This window comes from Balaenoptera musculus, chromosome 16, assembly GCF_009873245.2.
Source record: "Balaenoptera musculus isolate JJ_BM4_2016_0621 chromosome 16, mBalMus1.pri.v3, whole genome shotgun sequence".
In the NCBI taxonomy this organism is placed as follows: domain Eukaryota; kingdom Metazoa; phylum Chordata; class Mammalia; order Artiodactyla; family Balaenopteridae; genus Balaenoptera; species Balaenoptera musculus.
Genome location: NC_045800.1, coordinates 26,357,958 through 26,376,109, shown reverse-complemented (window position 1 = coordinate 26,376,109; position 18,152 = coordinate 26,357,958). Strand labels below are relative to the sequence as shown.

The 18,152-nt window shown below is 42.9% G+C and overlaps 1 protein-coding gene across 8 annotated transcripts in view; it reads left to right on the top strand.

Annotated features, from left to right (window-relative positions):
• Window positions 1-18,152, top strand: part of WBP1L (WW domain binding protein 1 like) — a 59,119-nt gene that overhangs the window by 1,013 nt on the left and 39,954 nt on the right. The window contains exons 2-4 of one of the 8 annotated variants that reach the window (XM_036828330.1): window positions 6,098-6,149; window positions 11,562-11,623; window positions 16,656-16,743. The exons of 2 other annotated variants lie outside the window; for them this stretch is intronic. Coding sequence is in view for 3 of the 6 variants with exons in the window: in XM_036828327.1 (XP_036684222.1) it covers window positions 11,609-11,623 (15 nt within the window). In the remaining 3 variants the exon portion in view is untranslated. Of the gene's footprint in view, window positions 1-6,097; window positions 6,150-8,731; window positions 8,900-11,561; window positions 11,624-16,655; window positions 16,744-18,152 lie in introns of those variants that run through there. 5 more of the 8 variants (XM_036828327.1, XM_036828329.1, XM_036828333.1 and 2 more) reach the window with 5 other exon arrangements.

Here is an 18,152-nt window from a genome sequence, read left to right as displayed (position 1 = left end):
TGTTCCCTTCTGTGTCTTTTCAGAAGGGCATATACAGACACACACAGAGCAAGATGGCAGACTCTATACAGCTTAGCATTTGAACTTTGTGTTGTGGTCAAGAGTATAAGCAGAATGCCCCCAAAAAGCCTTATCTTTTTTCCTAGGAATTTATGAGCATCATGTTATGCCCATTAGTATCCTCTATTTAAAACATTAATTAATTTTTTAAATGAGATGAACTTTATATAACATAAACTGTTTAAAACCATTTAACCATTTTAAAGTGAACAATTCAGTGGTGTTTAGTGCATTCTCAATATTGAGCAACCACCGCCTCTATCTAGTTCCAAAACATTTTATCACCTGGGGAGAAAACCCTGTACAAGCAGTTCCTCCCTGTTCCCCCTTCCCCCAGCCCTTGGCAACCACCAGTCTGCTTTACATGTCTATGGATTTATCTATTCAGGATATTTCATATAAATGGAATCTTACAATACCTTTTATATGTGGCTTTTTTTTTTTTGACCTTTTGTATCTGGCGTCTTTCCCTTAGCATAATGTTTTCAAGGTTTATCCATGTTGTAGCATGTAATTCATTCCTTTTTATGGCTGAATAATACTCCGTTGTGTTCCATAATTTGTTTATTCATTTATCTGTGGACGTATCATCTGCTTTTCCCAAAGAATATATTTATGTATATTAGAAATAACATGTGAAAGGAATAGAGCTCATTTTCTGTCCCAGTACATTCCTTTTTCTAGGGCTGGGGCTCTTCTGTTTTAGGCTTTGTTGGGGTTCTTTGTTTTCTCAGTTAAAATCATAAACTGGCAAGAGAAATAAATTTTCTTTATTAGAAAAGTTACAAAGCTAAGAAATACAGATGCTGAGAGAACAAAATATAGAACAAACTGTTGCTTTTCCTTTGCACCTGCTCCTTTCTGTAAGTATCTTTAAAGGCTGTTTCCAATAACCAATAATTAACATTGCTAGGGGGTTGATTTAGGAACGGTGCAGGCTTTGGAGCCTTTTGAGGCGGGTGCCCTGGGCCTGTGGACTACATCTCCCCATTGGAGAGCAGTGGTTGGCATCTGGTGGGAACCAGATCCATTTCTTTTAGCAGGAAGAAGGATGGAAAGTGGAGTTTCCTTCCCAGGTCATGGAAGCCTGGGATGTGGAGAGAAGGTTTGGGAGGGGATCTTCAGTGTCATGCCCTAATTGCAGCTTGTGGATCACAGACCGTTTTGTTATCATTTCCCTGGCACTTCCGATACTTACTTGGGGGACAGGGTGGCTTTTGTACTTTGTTCCATTTGAATGGATGCTAGCACTGGCCAGCAGCTATTATGTGCTTACAGTTCCTGCAGAGAAGGGAAAGTTTTTGAAATGAGTAGGCTCTCTCCTTCTGACCCCCTTCCCCCTAACACTCCTAACCCCATCTCATAGCCTGTCTCTTTCTCTCGCCGAGTTCTCAATATCTATAGTGAGAATTGTGTTTTGAATTTTAACCTTTGGAATGGAAGTTACTCTATAATTATTAACTCTGAATCCACCACAATTTAGTCAATTTAGTTTTTGTTTTGTTTTGGTTTTTGTTGATTTTTGGCTTGCAGAAATCAGTGAAGAAAAAATAATTTAGAGACCATTTTGGCTTAGGATGTATTTCAGGTACTCACTGTCCGTATTTCAACAAGTGGCTTCTAGCTAGCTCCGAACTGAGGAGGAGACTCTGTACTCCTTCTGTATTGAAAATTGTTTGGGTACCTCACTGCATTTTTTTCCCTTGAAATGTCTCTATCAAGTACAGTCTTTTTTTTAAAAATTAAAGTATAGTTAATTTACAATGTGTTAATTTCTGGTGTACAGCAGAGTGATTCAGTTTTATATATATGTGTATATGTATGTATATACATATATTCTTTTTCATAATGCAATCTTGTTTTTACACATGCATTTAATATCAAATATATGATATTAGGCAGCTTGCTTTCCCTGGTTCCAGCTCTGCACTGGAACAGTCATTTCTTGCCATCCTGGCCCAAATAAGTTCATCAGTTTAACTCCATTCTGTGATTAGGAACTTAGACTTAATTCTCCTATAGGTTATTGCAACTCAGATGTGATTCCTTGAATCCATAAAGAATATAAAAAAGCAATAGAGTCTCCAAACAGTAAGGCCTTGGCATTTGTCTCTTCCAATTAAATTATGATGGAGATATGCGGAGTTTCTTTCTTTCTCTTGTTGGTTAGATTCAACCAGAAAAATCTGACTGTAGTATTTAAAGTAAAGTTTTAGGAGAAATGTCTTTTTCAGTAAAGTGATCCAGCCGATGGGCTGGGCGCAAATCTGTAGAGATGCAGTCCTTGCCTTTCCTCTGCCATGCTTAAAACTTTGAGTTGGAAGGGGGCCCTGGTTCATGATATTTTTTCTTCCCCCCACACCCTCCAATAGTATACCCCTTCCTCCCCACCTTTACTCACCTCCATTGCCCCAGTTTTCAGTCCAGAAGCCCTGCTCCACTCTTCTTTCCTAAATATGGCATTTCAGTGCGACCACCCTCATTCCTTGTAGAATAGTGGGATATGAGACTTTCAGGTTCTTACCCTCTTTCTTTCACTTTCTTAGCCTGTTTTATATACCAAAGTGAGCAATTTTCTCAAGTTAACACCGTGAGTTGCTGTAAATCCTTTGAGTAGAATCCAACAGACATTTACCAAAATGTTCATTCTTTGCAACAGGCCATTATTATTTCTAGGCACTGGGAACCTTCAAACAAGTAGCAGAATCCCTGTCCTCAAGGAGCTAATAATCCTGTGGGAAAGACAGATAATATACACTGATATGTAATCTGGAGGGATCAACGCTGTAATGGAAGTGCAAGCAAAGGAACAACGCCTAGGGCTGGGGGAAGGTGGGGATTTAGGGAAGGTTTCATAGAGGGAGAGGCATTTGGACAGGGCTTTCAAGGTTGACAAGGATAAGTAGGATGTCTGTGGACCAGGAAGGGGGAAAGTTTATTCCGGCATGAAAGAGTGAAAATGGAGCTTTTGGAAGTGGCACATAGTCTGTGGTGGAAGCTTTGCCTGTGGGTGTGCAGAGGACTGTGAGAATAGCTTGAGACTTGAAAGGTGAGCTGCAATTAGACGATAAGGAGGGCTTTTATCCATTTGTCGAAATTCTGCTGACAGTAGAACTTTCTGTGATGTTGGAAATCATCTGTATCTATGCTGTCCATTTTGTAGCCACATGTGGCTATTGAGTCCTTGAAATGTGGCTAGGATAACTAAGGAACTGAATTTTTAATTAATTAATTAATTAATTAATTAATTAATTTTTGGCTGCGTCAGGTCTTATTGCAACATGCAGGATCTTTTGTTGCAGTGCTGGGCTCTTCCTTGCTGCACGTGGGCTTCTCTCTAATTGTGGTGCGTGGGCTCAGTAGTAGCCCCTCGGCATGTGGGATCTTAGTTCCCCGACCAGAGATTGAACCCACGTCTCCTGCATTGGAAGGCGGATTCTTAACCACTGGACCACCAGGGAAGTCCCGGAACTGAATTTTTAATGGCATTTAATTTTTTGTATCAACTTTATTGAGTTATAATTCACATGTCAAAAGATTCATCCTCTTAAAGTGTACAGAAAATGTTTTTTTAGTGAGTCAGAGGGTTGTGTGACCATCTCCACTATCTAATTTTAGAACATTTTCATCACCCCACAAAGAAACCCCATAGCCATTAGCAGCCCTTCCCCATTACACCCCCTCCTCCCCCAGCCCCTACAATCGCTAATCTACTTTCTGTCTCTTTGGATTTGCCCATTCTGGACATTCTGTATAAATGGAATCATACACCATGTGGTCCTTTGTAACTGGCTTCTTAAACTTAGCATAATGTTTTCAAGATTCTTCCATGTTGATGTATTTGTGTATCATCGCATGCATCAGTATTTCCTTCCTTTTTATGGCCGATTAATATTCAGTTGCATGAATGTACCACATTTTATTTATCCATTCATCAGTTGATGGACATTTGAGCTGTGTTCCCTTTTGGGCTATTGTGAATAATGCTGCTATGGACATGTGTGTACAAGTTTTTGTGTAGACATGTATGTTTTCATTTCTCTTGGATATATACCTAATAGTGGAATTGCTGGGTCATATGATAACTCTATGTGTAACCTTTTGAGGAACTGCCAGACTGTTTTCCAAAGTGGTATGATACTCAGTTTTTAATTTAGAGTAAATAGCTACATGTGACTACTGACTACCTGTTAGACAATGCAGATCTAACAGTTTTCCAGTGTGGAGGTGGAATATAGTTTAATGTAGTGGTGAGGTCATGGGCTCTGGGGGCAGATTACCTGAGTTCCAAACTTGATTCTTCCACTTACTATCCTTGAGCAAGTTACTTTAACCTCTTTGTGCCTCAGTTTCCTCATCTATAAAATGGGAATAATAATAGCACGTACTTTAGGGACTTCCCTGGTGGCACAGTGGTTAAGAATCCACCTGCCAATGCAGGGGACACGGGTTCAAGCCCTGGTCTGGGAAGATGCCACATGCCACGGAGCAACTGAGCCCGTGCACCACAACTACTGAGCCTGTGCTCTAGAGCCCACGAGCCACAACTACAGAGCCCACATGCCACAAGTACTGAAGCCTGCACACCTAGAACCCGTGCTTTGCAGCAAGAGAAGCCACCGCCAAGAGAAGCCCGATGCACTGCAACAAAGAGTAGCCCCCACTCGCCACAACTAGAGAAAGCCTGAATGCAGCAATGAAGATCCAATGCAGCCTAAATAAATAAATAAATAAATAAATAAATAAATAAATAAATAAATAAATAAATAAAAGTAGCACGTACTTTATAGGTTTGTTGGGACCTGAAAAGACATATATGTAAAGCTTTTGGAATATACTTCATGGTTATTAAATATAATACTTATCACTGCTATTCTTATTGGTGGTCCTCAAGAGTGCATTGTGGTTGGTACGTTAGTGTCAACTCTCAAACTAGGTTCAGAAACTGAGATTTGGGGAGTTTGGAAGTGACTTCCTTGATTCTGTTCTATATCTGAGTTTAGGTTTGTCCCTGTGATCTTTTACCTATGTAGGTAACTCTTCATGGTGAACCTATGTAGAATAGTGGTTCTCAATTGGAGACAATTTTGCCCCTGCCTGAGGACATTTGTCAGTGTCTGGAAACATTTTTGATTGTCGTAACTCAGGAGCACTACTGGCATCTGTTGTATGAAGGCCAGGGGTGCTGCTAAGTGTCCTCAGGGTAGTCCCCCACAGCAAAGAATTGTCCTCCGCAAAATGTCAGTAGCGCCAAGGTGGAGAAACCCTTTTGTGGTACCTGCTATCCCCTTACCAGCTCCTGCCCAGTATCGTGGGATTTGAGGTCAGCCTTCCTATGAAAAGATGTGTGTGAAATAACCTCTGACGACAAATTTCAGGTGGGACAGTTTAAAGCTTTAGTGTCCTGAATCCTGATGTCTCTCAGATTTGTTGACATGTGTTACCAGTCAGCTCATCATCGTCAGCCAACATCAACTGTTTTGACAAAAGCACATTTTTTTAGTCTGTGGTTCAGTAAGCAGGTGAGCCTCCTTAAGTCACCCCATCTTAAACCTTCTTTCCTCTCACTTTGGTCTGCCTTTGTGGTTTCACTTTAAGAACGTTTGTTTTCGTCCCAGTGAAAGCCTTATGGCCAGTCACTTTCATTTCTGTGCCCTCCATGGTCCCACCACCAATCTGAACTGAGTCATGTTCTTAGAATTTTTTCCTTTCCTCATTCCAGATCTTGGCTCTCCTCTCACTTTCGGCCTCACGAATGTTAGTTTGTTCTTACACACGCTCAGCCTGCAGAAACCGTTAGATGTTCTCAGGTCGCCACGAGGGAAGCTGACGGTCCTGGATCTTACCAGAGCTGTGTCTGGAGGAGAGCCCTCTCCTCCAGGTCCCAGGATGCCCCTCATCTGTGGGTGCTGGGCACAAGCTGGCTACTCTGTGGGTGCTGTGGGTAACTTAGATGGCTTTGGATTCAGAATTCCAACAGCCTTTTGAATGCCTGGCCATCCGTACACCTGAGGGCCTCTTTCTTTCTTGCCTTAAGTTGCTGGACTGACGTTTGAGGGACCATCAGGACCAGGTGGAGCAATGACCAGGTGGGTTCATTCCTTGCCCTACCACCCCAACTGTGGGCTCTGCTGGGGCCACCGATCCCACTATAACCGCACAGACAGAGCAGCCACTGGGTGGCAGGGAACGGTGACAGCGGGTCTTGGTGACCTGTCCACTCAGCCGCATACAACAGTCAGGCTGAGGTCTGCCAGTGGGCACCTCCCTTTTGGCCCATCCTTTGACGTTCCACTAGGTGGAGCAAAGTCTGGCCAAAAACCCACATGCAAATGTGGAAACCACAAACAAAGAAATACAAATAAATCCAGAACATTGCAACATGGGAGGTAAGGAGAAGGGAAACAAGTCTCATCCTATTGAATTCTGCCGCTTGTTGATACAATTCTGGGCTTTCCCAGTGTGGGAATTAAAGTAGGTCATCCCCTCAGACTTGTAAGTCTTGCCTGGATGGGGTTTTTGGGGTTTTGGGGATACTTTCGCTTACTCAGCTACATTCCCATAGCTGGATTTATTTACTTTTGGTTTTCATCTTTCCATACTTTCTTCTGTGGGAAAGCAGATGAGCTGTATATCTTCTGTTCCTGGTGCCGTCATCACCCTCATAGAGCCATGGCTCGGTTTTGATTCACGATCTTAGGTGTTTTAAAGAATTTAAACTTGTTTTGGAAGAGATGAGAGTGAATGTAAGACGTTACAAGAATATTTGTGGTTTGGAAGGGTGGATCCTAGAGTGAAGTTATCAAAACATTTCTGTTTTGATTTTTAAATATGGAGCAAGACAGATCTTACATTGTAACACTTTTGTTACACATTATTGCAGATCAGAGACACACGCGGTGCATGGAGAAAATAATCATATTTTTCAAAATTGTACATACTGCTTTTTGTTTGCCGTTTAAAAATTAATCTTCCTCATCTAAAATTCCACCTGGCAGTTTCACTCCAATCGTATCAAAACCCAACCAAACACAGACACAATGGAAAACACCATAGCTTAGTTTATTGATCAGATTTACACTTTTGTGGTTTATTTGGGAGAGAAAGTTAATATTTGGCTTTCTACACTGGGATGTTGGAGCACGGTAGCTCTTTGGGACTTGAATATAGAGTCGAACAGTGTGAGAAGTTCATCCTGTGTACTTCTTTCTTTTTTTCTTGAGTCCCTTGTCTTTAAATATGCAAATCCCCTTGCTGCTGTTGCTGTGGGTGGGAGCTGGGAGCGGAAAACCTGCACCGGCCTGATTTCGCATAAGGACCAATCTGGCTGTCTCTCCAATCCCTTTCTTAGACCCGATTGCTGCTTTTCTTTGGACTTTGAGGTACTTTTTACCTTTTCACATCAGTTTTTAATTACACAAAAATAACACACGCTCATAACAATGGTAAATAATAGAGAAATACAAAAATACTTAGAGGAAAAAGTGAAAGTTTGTGGTTTGTGTATTGTTGGTTTTTCTGCTTATGCTGCAAATTTATAGATATAGTAATATAACTCCTATGTATAAACTTACATCCACACACATAAAATACATAAAGTTGTTGGTATGGGTAGGGTTCTTAATTTTCTTCTATTTGTTTTTAAAGCAAAAATGGGATAATTTATATGTAGTTCTTTAACAACATGCACCTTTTTTTAAAACCTTAATATATTGTAGACTTCTTTTCATATTGCATATATGCCTCTGATTTTTTTTTAATGCCTGTAATTGCTTTAGACCATGATTTATTTGACTACCCCTCCATAAATGAACATACATTGTGTCCAAGGTATTGCCATTTCAAGCTGTGCTGCAGTGAACATTGTTGCACTTATTTCCTTCTGCAGTTTGCTAGATTCCTAGAAGTGGAACTGGGGACTGTGGGATTATAGGGTATGTACATTTGGAATTTGGGGCCAATAGTGCCAAGTTGCTCCCCCAACCGGCTTTATCAGTTCACATTCCCATCAGTAGGGTATGCAAGGGCTCACTTCCCCACACACATGTGAACATCATTTCTTCACCTGCACCCTCTGCTTATCCTTGAAGATGTGCCTTCTGACTCTTAACACGGGCACCTGGGGAACATTTCAGTTTACTTTCTCAAAAGCCTATAGTTCTCTAATTGGCTTAGCTTCCAGTCTCCCTGTCTGCAAACTGGTTGCTCCCTTTGCTGTGGAGTAGGATTCACACAAGAGCAGTGAGCCTCTAGCCAGAGGAGGGTAGAAATGCCTGCCCATGTGCTGAAGGAAGTGGTTTGTGGTCCCCTGGAAGATGTCAAGCAGGTGGCCTGGAGCTGTTGGCCAATTGCTGTGTGGTACACAAGTCTAATTTCATGCCTGAACTACCACCCCTCCGTGGTGGTCATCCCAGAAGAGACGCCTGGAAGTGGCATTGCTGAGAGTGCAGACTCTGGAGCCAGACTGCCTCCATATAACCTTGGACGAGTTAGTTAACTCAGTATCCTCATCTGTAAAATGGGTTAATAGCACCTAGCCTGTAGGGTTATTGTGAGGGTTAACTGAGTTAATACTTGTAAAGCACTTAGAGCAGTGCCTGCCACATAGTAATTGGCAAATGTTAGCCCTTGTTGTTGTTGTTGTTATTAATTATTTTAGCTCTGGGGAACTTTAAGGCTTCCCTATTCCCTTACTGATCCAAGGTTTGTTTTCAGTGGAGGAATTTAAGAATATATTTTGGTTCACTCCTTGTCCAAAATGCACGTGAATCACTTTCCATATCGTCAGCCTTGGTGATCAGATGAGGTGTTTTTTCAACAACTATTTTCTAATAATAAGGTATGAAATCATTTATTCTTAGAACAGGTAAGTTAGGACATATGCTATTATTCTGATACACGCACCACTGCAGCCTCTTGAGTGAGCAAAAGAGTTGGGGGTTGTGGTTCGTCGTTCATTCTGACCACAGTGCTGCCACACGCAGATCTGTCTGCTCTCAGCACACAGTGTACTGTACCGAGCTGAGGGACTCGCTGGGGCTTCTTGACACCTGTCCCCAACCTCCATTTGGTACTTCCTGTTCTGAGGTGAGGATGGTTTCTGAGGCTTTTTTTTTTCTTTTTTGTAATACAGCTTTATTGAGATATAATTCACATACCATAAAATTCACTCTTTTAGAGTATACAATTTAGTGGGTTCTAGTATATTCGCAAGTTTGGACCACCTCACTGCTAGCTAATTTCAGAACGTTTTCATCACCCTCAAAAGAAATTCTGTATCAGCAGTCATTCCCCCTCTCCCTGCCCCATCCCCCAAGTCCCTGGCAACCAATAATCTGCTTTCTGTCTCTATTTGCCCATTATGGACGTTTCATGTAAATGGAATCATATACCATGTGCTATTTTGTGAGTGCCTTCTTTCACTTAGCATAGTGTTTTCAGGGTTCATCCATGTTGTAACATATATCACTATGTCATTCCTTTTTATGGCTGATTAATATTCCTTTGTATGGTTGTAACACATATAGTCCTCAATTGATGGATATTTGGGCTTTTTCCACTTTGGGGTTATTATGAATAATGCTGCTTTGAACATGAATATACAATTTTTGAGTGGACATATGTTTTCATTCTCATGGGTATACACTTAGAAGTAGAATTGCTGGGTCATATCGTCACTCTATGTTTAACTTTTGAGGAACTGCCAGACTGTTTTCCATAGTGGCTGCACCATTATATATCCCTGCTAGGAATGTATGAGGGTTTCAGTTTCTCCACATCCTCGTCAATACTGTCTTTTTTTAAAATCATAACCATCCTAGTGGGTGTGAAGTAGTATCCCACTGTGGTTTTGATTTGTATTTCCCTAATAACTAGTAATGTTGAACTTCTTTTTGTGTTTTTTTTTTGTTTGTTTTTTGTTTGTTTTTTTTTTTGGTTTGTTTGTTTGGTTTTTGGTTTTTTTTGGCCATGCCATGCAGCATGTAGGATATTAGTTCCCCGAACAGGGATTGAACCCCTGCCGCCTGCATTGGAAGCTCGGAGTCTTAACCACTGCGCTGCCAGGGAAGTCCCCTTTTTGCGTTCTTATTGGCCATTTGTATATATTCTTGGGAGAAATGCCTATTCAATCCTTTGTTTGTTTTAAAGCCCTTATCTGACTGACAGGATAGTGGTCTTCCCATGGAATCCCAGTGAGTGACTGTCCAAGGGGAGGTTTTCCTTTAAACTAGACTTTGTCAGGGCTCTGGCACTCTAGACCTAGCCATGCTAACATCTCTTCTCATGACCCTGGACCAATTACTTTACCTCTCTGAGCCTTCATTACTTCTATCAGCATCTCCCAGAGACGGCTCCGAGGCAGCCATTTCTCCTGTAAGAGGAAGAGGCCCTCGTGGTCACAGAAGTCTACCATTTCTCATGGAGATTCATGATGCATGTGCTTTACAGTTAAGCCTCTGAAGAGTCTCACAGTTAAGAAGCGTATATGAATCCCTTATCAGATAAATGATTTGCAAATATTTCCTCCCAATCTTTTTTTTTTCACTTTCTTGATGGTGTCCTTTGAAGTACAGCTGTTTTTAATTTTGATGAATTCCAGTTTATCTGTGTTTTTCTTTTGTTGCTTGAGCTTTTGGTGTTCCCTATTTGTTTTAAGGGCTCTGTAAAGCTTAATATTATATAGGGTCAAAAATGGACATTATTCAGAATAGAATCCTTTAATTTTTTTTTTTATTATGGAGCATTTTAAACATTTACCAAAAAAAAGAGAATGGTATAATGAACCAGCATGTACCCATCTCCCAACTTCAGCAATGTAGTATCTTGGCCAGTCTTATTTTATCTATACTGTATCCACTTTCACTTCCATTTATCCCCAGTGAAATTATTTTGAAGCAAATTTCAGACTTCATATCATCTCAACCATAAATAGTTCTGTTTGAATCTCTAAAAGATAAAAGGACTATGTTCCCGAACATAACCACCCTCCCATATCACACCCTAAAAAACTGACAATAATTCCTTAATGTTACAGGAGAGGATCTTGTGTGTGAGAATTTAATTTGGATCTAGGGGTAAAAATACTATTAGAAAATTCAGCTAATTATGATAGTTCTTCAGTTTTCGTGAATAATTAACCCTGTGTCACACTACTTTAAAAAAGTTACTCCCCAGTGACACGCTTCAATCCTATGAGTATCAAAAGTGCTCTTCCAACCCCAGCTTTTTCTTTTTTAGTTGAGCAGGTCTAGTGGTGAAGTTTTAATCATGGCAGCCCGCTCCCCCCTTTTTCCCTCTCAAAACTTTTTTTTTTTTTGGACACATATCCATTTCCAACCTCTGCCCAGTATATAAAGTGAAAGATTAACTTATGACTTTTGCCCTCAATTTCTAGTGTAGGGAGAATTTTTGGAAAAATCCTCTTCTTATCTGAGATTGCACAAATGTTCAGAGAAACCTGGGAAAATGAGGAGACCCTGTTTGCGTATCTTCTCTTTCAGCTCTCCAGGGCCTAGGCTGGGTGTCCCCATCCCGTGTCTGGCTGACCATGCCCGCCCTCAAGGTACAGTATTAGCGGCGGGGGGGGGGGGGGTGTGTCTCACAGCTAATGAGCAACGCTGCTGAGGGAGAGATGGAACATAGAATTTGGAGGCTGAAAGACACCGTAGAGATAATGATGCTATGAACAGATGTTCAGTAAGAGAGGCTGTGCTGTTTGAAATGAGATTTAGGGTTGAACAGGCTTCTTAACTGTGGGACCCTTCAGAGGCTTAACTGTAAAGCACATGCATCGTGAATCTCCAAAAGGGTCGGTAAACTTCTTTAACCATGTGAGCCTCTTATCGCAGAAATGGCTGCCTCGGAGCGGTCTCTGGGTGATGCTGATAAAAGTAATGAAGGCTCAGAGAGGTGAAGTAATTGGCCCAGGGTCATGAGAATAGGTGGTAGCATGGTAGAGTGCCAGAGCCCTGACAGAGTCGAGCTTAAAGGAAAATCTGCCCCTAGGCAGTCAATCACTGGGGTTCCATGGGAAGACCTCTGCCTCTTCAGTCAGAAACCCTAGGTCTAGTCCTAGGTCAACGCACATTTCCAGACCAGTGTACTGCCCGGCAAGTGGGGATGGTAACTGCCTGGCCCTATCACCAGCTGATATAAGGAACAATGAAAAGGGATGTGAAAGTAGTTTATAAACCTTGAGATCTCTGCAAGGATGATGCTTTGTTGTGTCTCTCATTGGTTAGTGCCACCTTTTCTATAACACTGGGAATTCCCTGGTGGTCCAGTGGTTAGGACCCTGTGCTCCTACTTTCGAGGGCCTGGGTTCAATCCCTGGTCGGGGAACTAAGATCCCACAAGCTGCACAGTGTGGCCGAAAAAAAAGAAAAATGTAATTCTCAATAATACTGAGCACATCTTGCCAAGAACGTGCATCTTGAGAAAAGTGAAGGACTTTGGAACGTTGGATCTAAAATATAAGATACTGGCACCTGCTACTTCTTTTCAGGGAGGGACAGTGACTTGTGCTGACTTCTTGCTGTGATGGGGGATGCTTTCTCAAAGGCCCTTCCAGCGTTTTCCCCCTAAGCTTTCTGCTTATAGAGCAGGGTCTTCCTGCCCACTTCTGCTTTGCTGTAGTGCTTTCTTCACAACTTGGACCCCGGGTCAAGGTGTTTTTGAAGTCGGTTTACTTACTGCTGTCATCCTGTGTTGCCTCACTCTGCAGCCTGGGAATCCAGGGTGCAGGTGTGGCCCGTGGTTGGGTGTAATGTGATGAAAGGTCCGGCGTCCCTGCATCTGGTGTGATTCCCTCTACAGTTTCACCACCTTCAGTCATCATTTTACTTGGGGTGTGGATGTGCATGTTCCAGAAGTTTCCCCACTCCCTACAGCTTATGGGAGGGATAAGTTGTCATAAAGTTTTCCGCTGGTATTTTTGACCATGAAATCTTAGACCTGGAGTAGATTTGGTTACTGAACAGCCTAAGGAAGGAGGAGGTAATATTTGATATACATAAGATCCAGGAACTGAGGGAAGGCCTAGTGCCAGGAGCTGTGTTTCCAACTAGGCCTTATTAAGTTTCACAATCCTTTAAGCAAAAAAAGGTGACTTCCAGGTGTTGCTAATGGAGTTTCTGGTGAACGGGAGGCAAAACCAGAAGCCGCTTCATCCCATTTCCCATAAAGGAAAAACTGTCACGGGGGCGTTAGATCACGTCCCAGCTCTGCCTTGAGGAAGGCAGTTTTGCTTTTGAGATGGCCTAAGTGCTTTAAACTCCTCAGCTGAGAAGTTAGATAGCGAGAGGGTTTCGCAATCGCTTCATCAAGCCTCGTGAACTCAGAGTACCATCCAGGTGCACTCCTTATCTCTTAGCTGTTTTACAGGTTTCTGTGACCAGAAGAAGTCTCCTGCCCAAATGTTTGGGGATTTAGCTGCATTAGCTTCATTTTTACCATCTTTTCTTTAGTCATCAGTTCTCTTCATCCATGTAACCAGTTTTTCTTGAGGGCCTGCTTTGTGTGAGGCATTACTTGGTATTGTGAGGGACACAGAAATGAAAGTTACCCATGTTGCCCTTAAGTTGCTTATACTATAGAAGAGGAGATAGGCCTGAGAATAAATAACTTTGCTGAATTTATTAGCACATGAAAGAGTGAGTGGTACTACCAAATGTAAAATAGATAGCTAGTGGGAAGCAGCCGCATAGCACTGGGAGATCAGCTCGGTGTTTTGTGACCACCTAGAGGGGTGGGATAGGGAGGGTGGGAGGGAGACGAAAGAGGGAGGAGATATGGGGATATATGTATATGTATAGCTGATTCACTTCGTTATAAAGCAGCAACTAACACACCGTTGTAAAGCAATTATACTCCAATAAAGATGTTAAGAAAAAAAGAGTGGATTTTCCTATAAAATCACAACCAAGATGATCTGTCGCTGGAGACTGTGCACACTTGCTCTTATGACTTTGCACCCAGGGGGCCTGGAGCTGCTTCCAGGGACTTAGAGTTGAGGTACCTTTAATAAAATGACCATGATGTTAGTCCTTTCCTTGGGCCTACCACCATTGCACCAAAAGTGGAGTCCCTCTCTATCCTGCCCTAAATTTAAATATAAGTGAAAGATGAAATCAGATTTAGTGGAGACCTTGAAGACTAATTTTCCTAAATGGAGTTCTCTTTCCAAGTTACATGTGAGAGTGTATCATGTAGTTGGTGTGACCTAGGTCCCCCCCCCCCCTTTTTTCTTATTCCGATCTTTGGTTTAGAGAGCAATTTGTGAGGAGACGTGAAATATTTCTGGGGACAGCCCTGAGTTGTAGCTTGCTGATTTTCATGTAATTCTTGGCTACTTGACAGTTTGGTGAACTGTTTTCAGGGCAGGAAAAATGAACCTAGCATTTTGGTATAAAAGCAAACAAGGCTGCTGTTGTACTTGATAAAGCTAAAGTTGCAGATCCAGCAACAGCGCACTAACCATCAGTGACAGCCCCCTGTCAGTGGTGAGTTTCGGAGACCCCTGGACTCGCCAGAGAGGGCAGTAAATGTTTATCCATGAAGGTGATAAATATCAGTGGGGTGATTGATTGTCAGCAGTAAAGGACTTTCTTGTTAGGGGGCAGAGAAGCAAGAGGCAGAAGCCTTAGGAAGCTGCTGTAAACTGGTTTCAGCTTCTGCTACTTTAATTTTTCTCTCTTTTTATTTTTATTAAAAAAATTTTTTTTTGAAGTTTATTTGTTGTGATTGTTTATGAGATATTTCTATATATATATTTTAATTTATTTTATTTATTTTTGGCTGCGTTGGGTCTTCATCTCTGCGCACGGGCTTTCTCTAGTTGCGGCGAGCAGGGGCTACTCTTTGCTGCAGTGCGAGGGCTTCTCACTGCGGTGGCTTCTCTTGTTGTGGAGCACGGGCTCTAGGCGTGTGGGCTTCAGTAGTTGCGGTGTGTGGGCTCCTAGTTGTGGCTCGCGGGCTGTAGAGCGCAGGCTCAGTAGTTGTGGCACACGGGCTTAGTTGCTCCGTGGCATGTGGGATCTTCCCGGACCAGGGCTTGAACCTGTGTCCCCTGCATTGGCAGGTGGATTCTTAACCACTGCGCCACCAGGGAAGCCCTGATTTTTTTCTCTTTTTAAAAGGCTAAGGCTGTACCATTGCCATGGGTGTATTCTCTCCACCTCCCACATCCCCCCCACAAAGTCAACTTCAAGATTTATCATATTTTAGTCGTAGTCATCAGAAAGAAAAGATATGCTGGTTACAGGTACTCAGTAAATACACACATGTATGCATTGTACCTCCAGCTGATCTTTGCCCATCGTCTGCCTTTCTCAGATGCCCCGTGTGCCCTTGTTTCCATGCTTTCAGTCATGCTTGGCCCTGCTTAGTGTGTTCACCTTCTCCCCCAAACCCTACATGATTTTTAGTGAGCCATCTCTTGGTAAAACTTTCTTTGGCCATTTTATCCCTCAATAGCTTCCCTTCTTCAAGCCCTTCGTGCATTTACCGCCTCTACTCCTCCCCCCACATTTGTTGTAGGGTGCCTACGTTTGTCTCTGTGTCTGCTGTCTTTTCTCTCTAACTGTGTAATCGAATAAATCAATCCTCCAGGGCAAGACCAATTCATCCAGTGTTGCATCCTTCTCATCTCCATGGTATATCCTGGGTGGCTGGATGTGACTGTGACTATCATGTCACAGAAGAGGGGGAAGTGACGGGTATAATATCAAAATACTGTCTCCATGCGTGTTCAAGCCATTCTGGAGCCACACAGACCTGGTTGTAATGCTGGCTCCACTGCCTACTAGCTGTGTGTCCTTGAATGATTACCTAACGTCACTGAAGCTCATGTTTTTCGTCTGTAAAATATGAGATATCAGCGTAGGTTAGGATCCTCCCTCTCTGAAATATATCATTTGATGTTTAGCAAGTGATTGCAATTGAGGGCTGTTTGCCCAGACAACTTCTGGGAAGACTCAGTACAATAGTAGGAGAGCATCCACAGGTTTTCATGGATGCCTTGTAGAAGAAACAAGCCCTGTGACTTGTAGAACTCCTTGTCCTGTGCGGAGCCCAGGAGAGGTGTGTTTTCTTGCCTCTGCAGGCTTGCTACATGTCTGCCTTTGTCCAGCCCCAGGACACAGATAATCTAGTGTTCTTGGTTTCTGGCAGCTGAGCAGACCTTAACATTTCTACTTGGCAAGGTTCTGCAAATCTTTGTTCTGGTCTTGGAATTCTTCCTATGGCATTCCCCAAAATAATTACTTCAGGATCCTTTTATTGATGCCAAGCCTCGCATTCATGACGTGACAATATCTTGGTTTGACTTTGATTGTGGCGCTCCCATCGGTTTGGGGTTTGGGTTAGTATTCATTTCTGCGTTTTTTGAGTCAGAACTCTAGGGCATTTAAATGTGCTTGTGCACAACCCGAGAAAGATAAGAAAGGTCTTTTATTTTTATCTTAGATGTTCTGTGTCTGACTAGCAGCCTCTACTCAAAACTCCTGGAAATAAAAAGGCTTTAGGTCTGGAGATTATCTCCTGCCCTAGAAGCCTGGCAGTTGCTGTCCTGTTCTGACAAAACCCTCTTTCTTCAGATTCCTTGATTGCGAAATGAGAAACTCGGGGGCCCTCAACCCTAGTCTCCTTTAGCCTCCACTGGCCAGATGACAAGCACTTCACCAGGTTAGTTGAGATCCAAGGCATGGAAGACCTTCCATGCCAGCTTGCTCCTTGTGTGGGGACCCATTGTGTGTTGGGAACATATGAGAACTTCAGGACTTCCCCAGTCATTTACCTCACAGAGCTCAGCCCCAAAGTGGGTCAGAATGGGAGTCCTGGGGCCCCAGCGCCCTGACTCCACCCTTGGGAACACCACTGTCAGATCCGATATAAGTGACAGTCTTATAGACAGGATTCCGGAGCACTGACCAGGGACATGCATGTCTGCTCAGCGTTCAACTGACCCTCAGTTCTGGTTTTTGCGTTATTGGTAACTTCTGGTCTAATATCATGACTCCTGTATTATTGTAAAGGAAAGAGTCTTTGGAGCCAGAGACTTCATTCAAATCCTTGCTCTTCCTCTGCCTACTGTGTGACCTTGGGCAAGGTCTCCATATGCTTCAGTTTCTGCAACTGAACAATAAAGATAATAATACCTACATCATGGGATTGTTGTCACATTAAGTGAGATGTTGGTGAAATGAAGTTCTAGCACAGAGGCTGGCTCATTGTCAGTAATAAATAAGTGTCTCTCCCCGCCTCCTTCCCAGAAGTTAAAGATTATAAATGCATAGACTGCTTAGAAAAAGTTGCCAAAAGATTCTTTCTTTTTTTTTTTATTAATTTTTTAAAAAAATTAATTAATTTTATTTTTTTTGGCTGTGTTGGGTCTTTGTTTCTGTGCGAGGGCTTTCTCTAGTTGCGGCAAGCGGGGGCCACTCTTCATCGCGGTGCGCGGGCCTCTCACTATCGCGGCCTCTCTTGTTGCGGGGCACAGGCTCCAGACACGCAAGCTCAGTAGTTGTGGCTCATGGGCCTAGTTGCTCCATGGCATGTGGGATCTTCCCAGACCAGGGCTCGAACCCGTGTTCCCTGCATTGGCAGGCAGATTCTCAACCACTGCGCCACCAGGGAAGCCCTCAAAAGATTCTTAAATCAAGTACAGTGAAGGAAGGAATTCCACTAGCCATGAACATATATGCTGTTGCAGTATGTCTTCTTTTTTTTGTATTAATTAATTTTTGGCTGTGTTGGGTCTTTGTTGCTGTGCGTGGGCTTTCTCTAGTCGCGGTGAGCGGGGGCTACTCTTCGTTGCGGTGCGTGGGGTTCTCATTGTGGTGGCTTCTCTTGTTGTAGAGCACAGGCTCTAGATGCGCGAGCTTCAGTAGTTGTGGCACGTGGGCTCAGTAGTTGTGGCTCGCGGGCTCTAGAGTGCAGGCTCAGTAGTTGTGGCTCACAGGCTTAGTTGCTCCGCGGCATGTGGGATCTTCCTGGACCAGGGCTTGAACCTGTGTGCCCTGCACTGTCAGGAGGATTCTTAACCACTGCGCCACCAGGGAAGCCCTGAACACTGTCTTCTTAAATAATAAGTT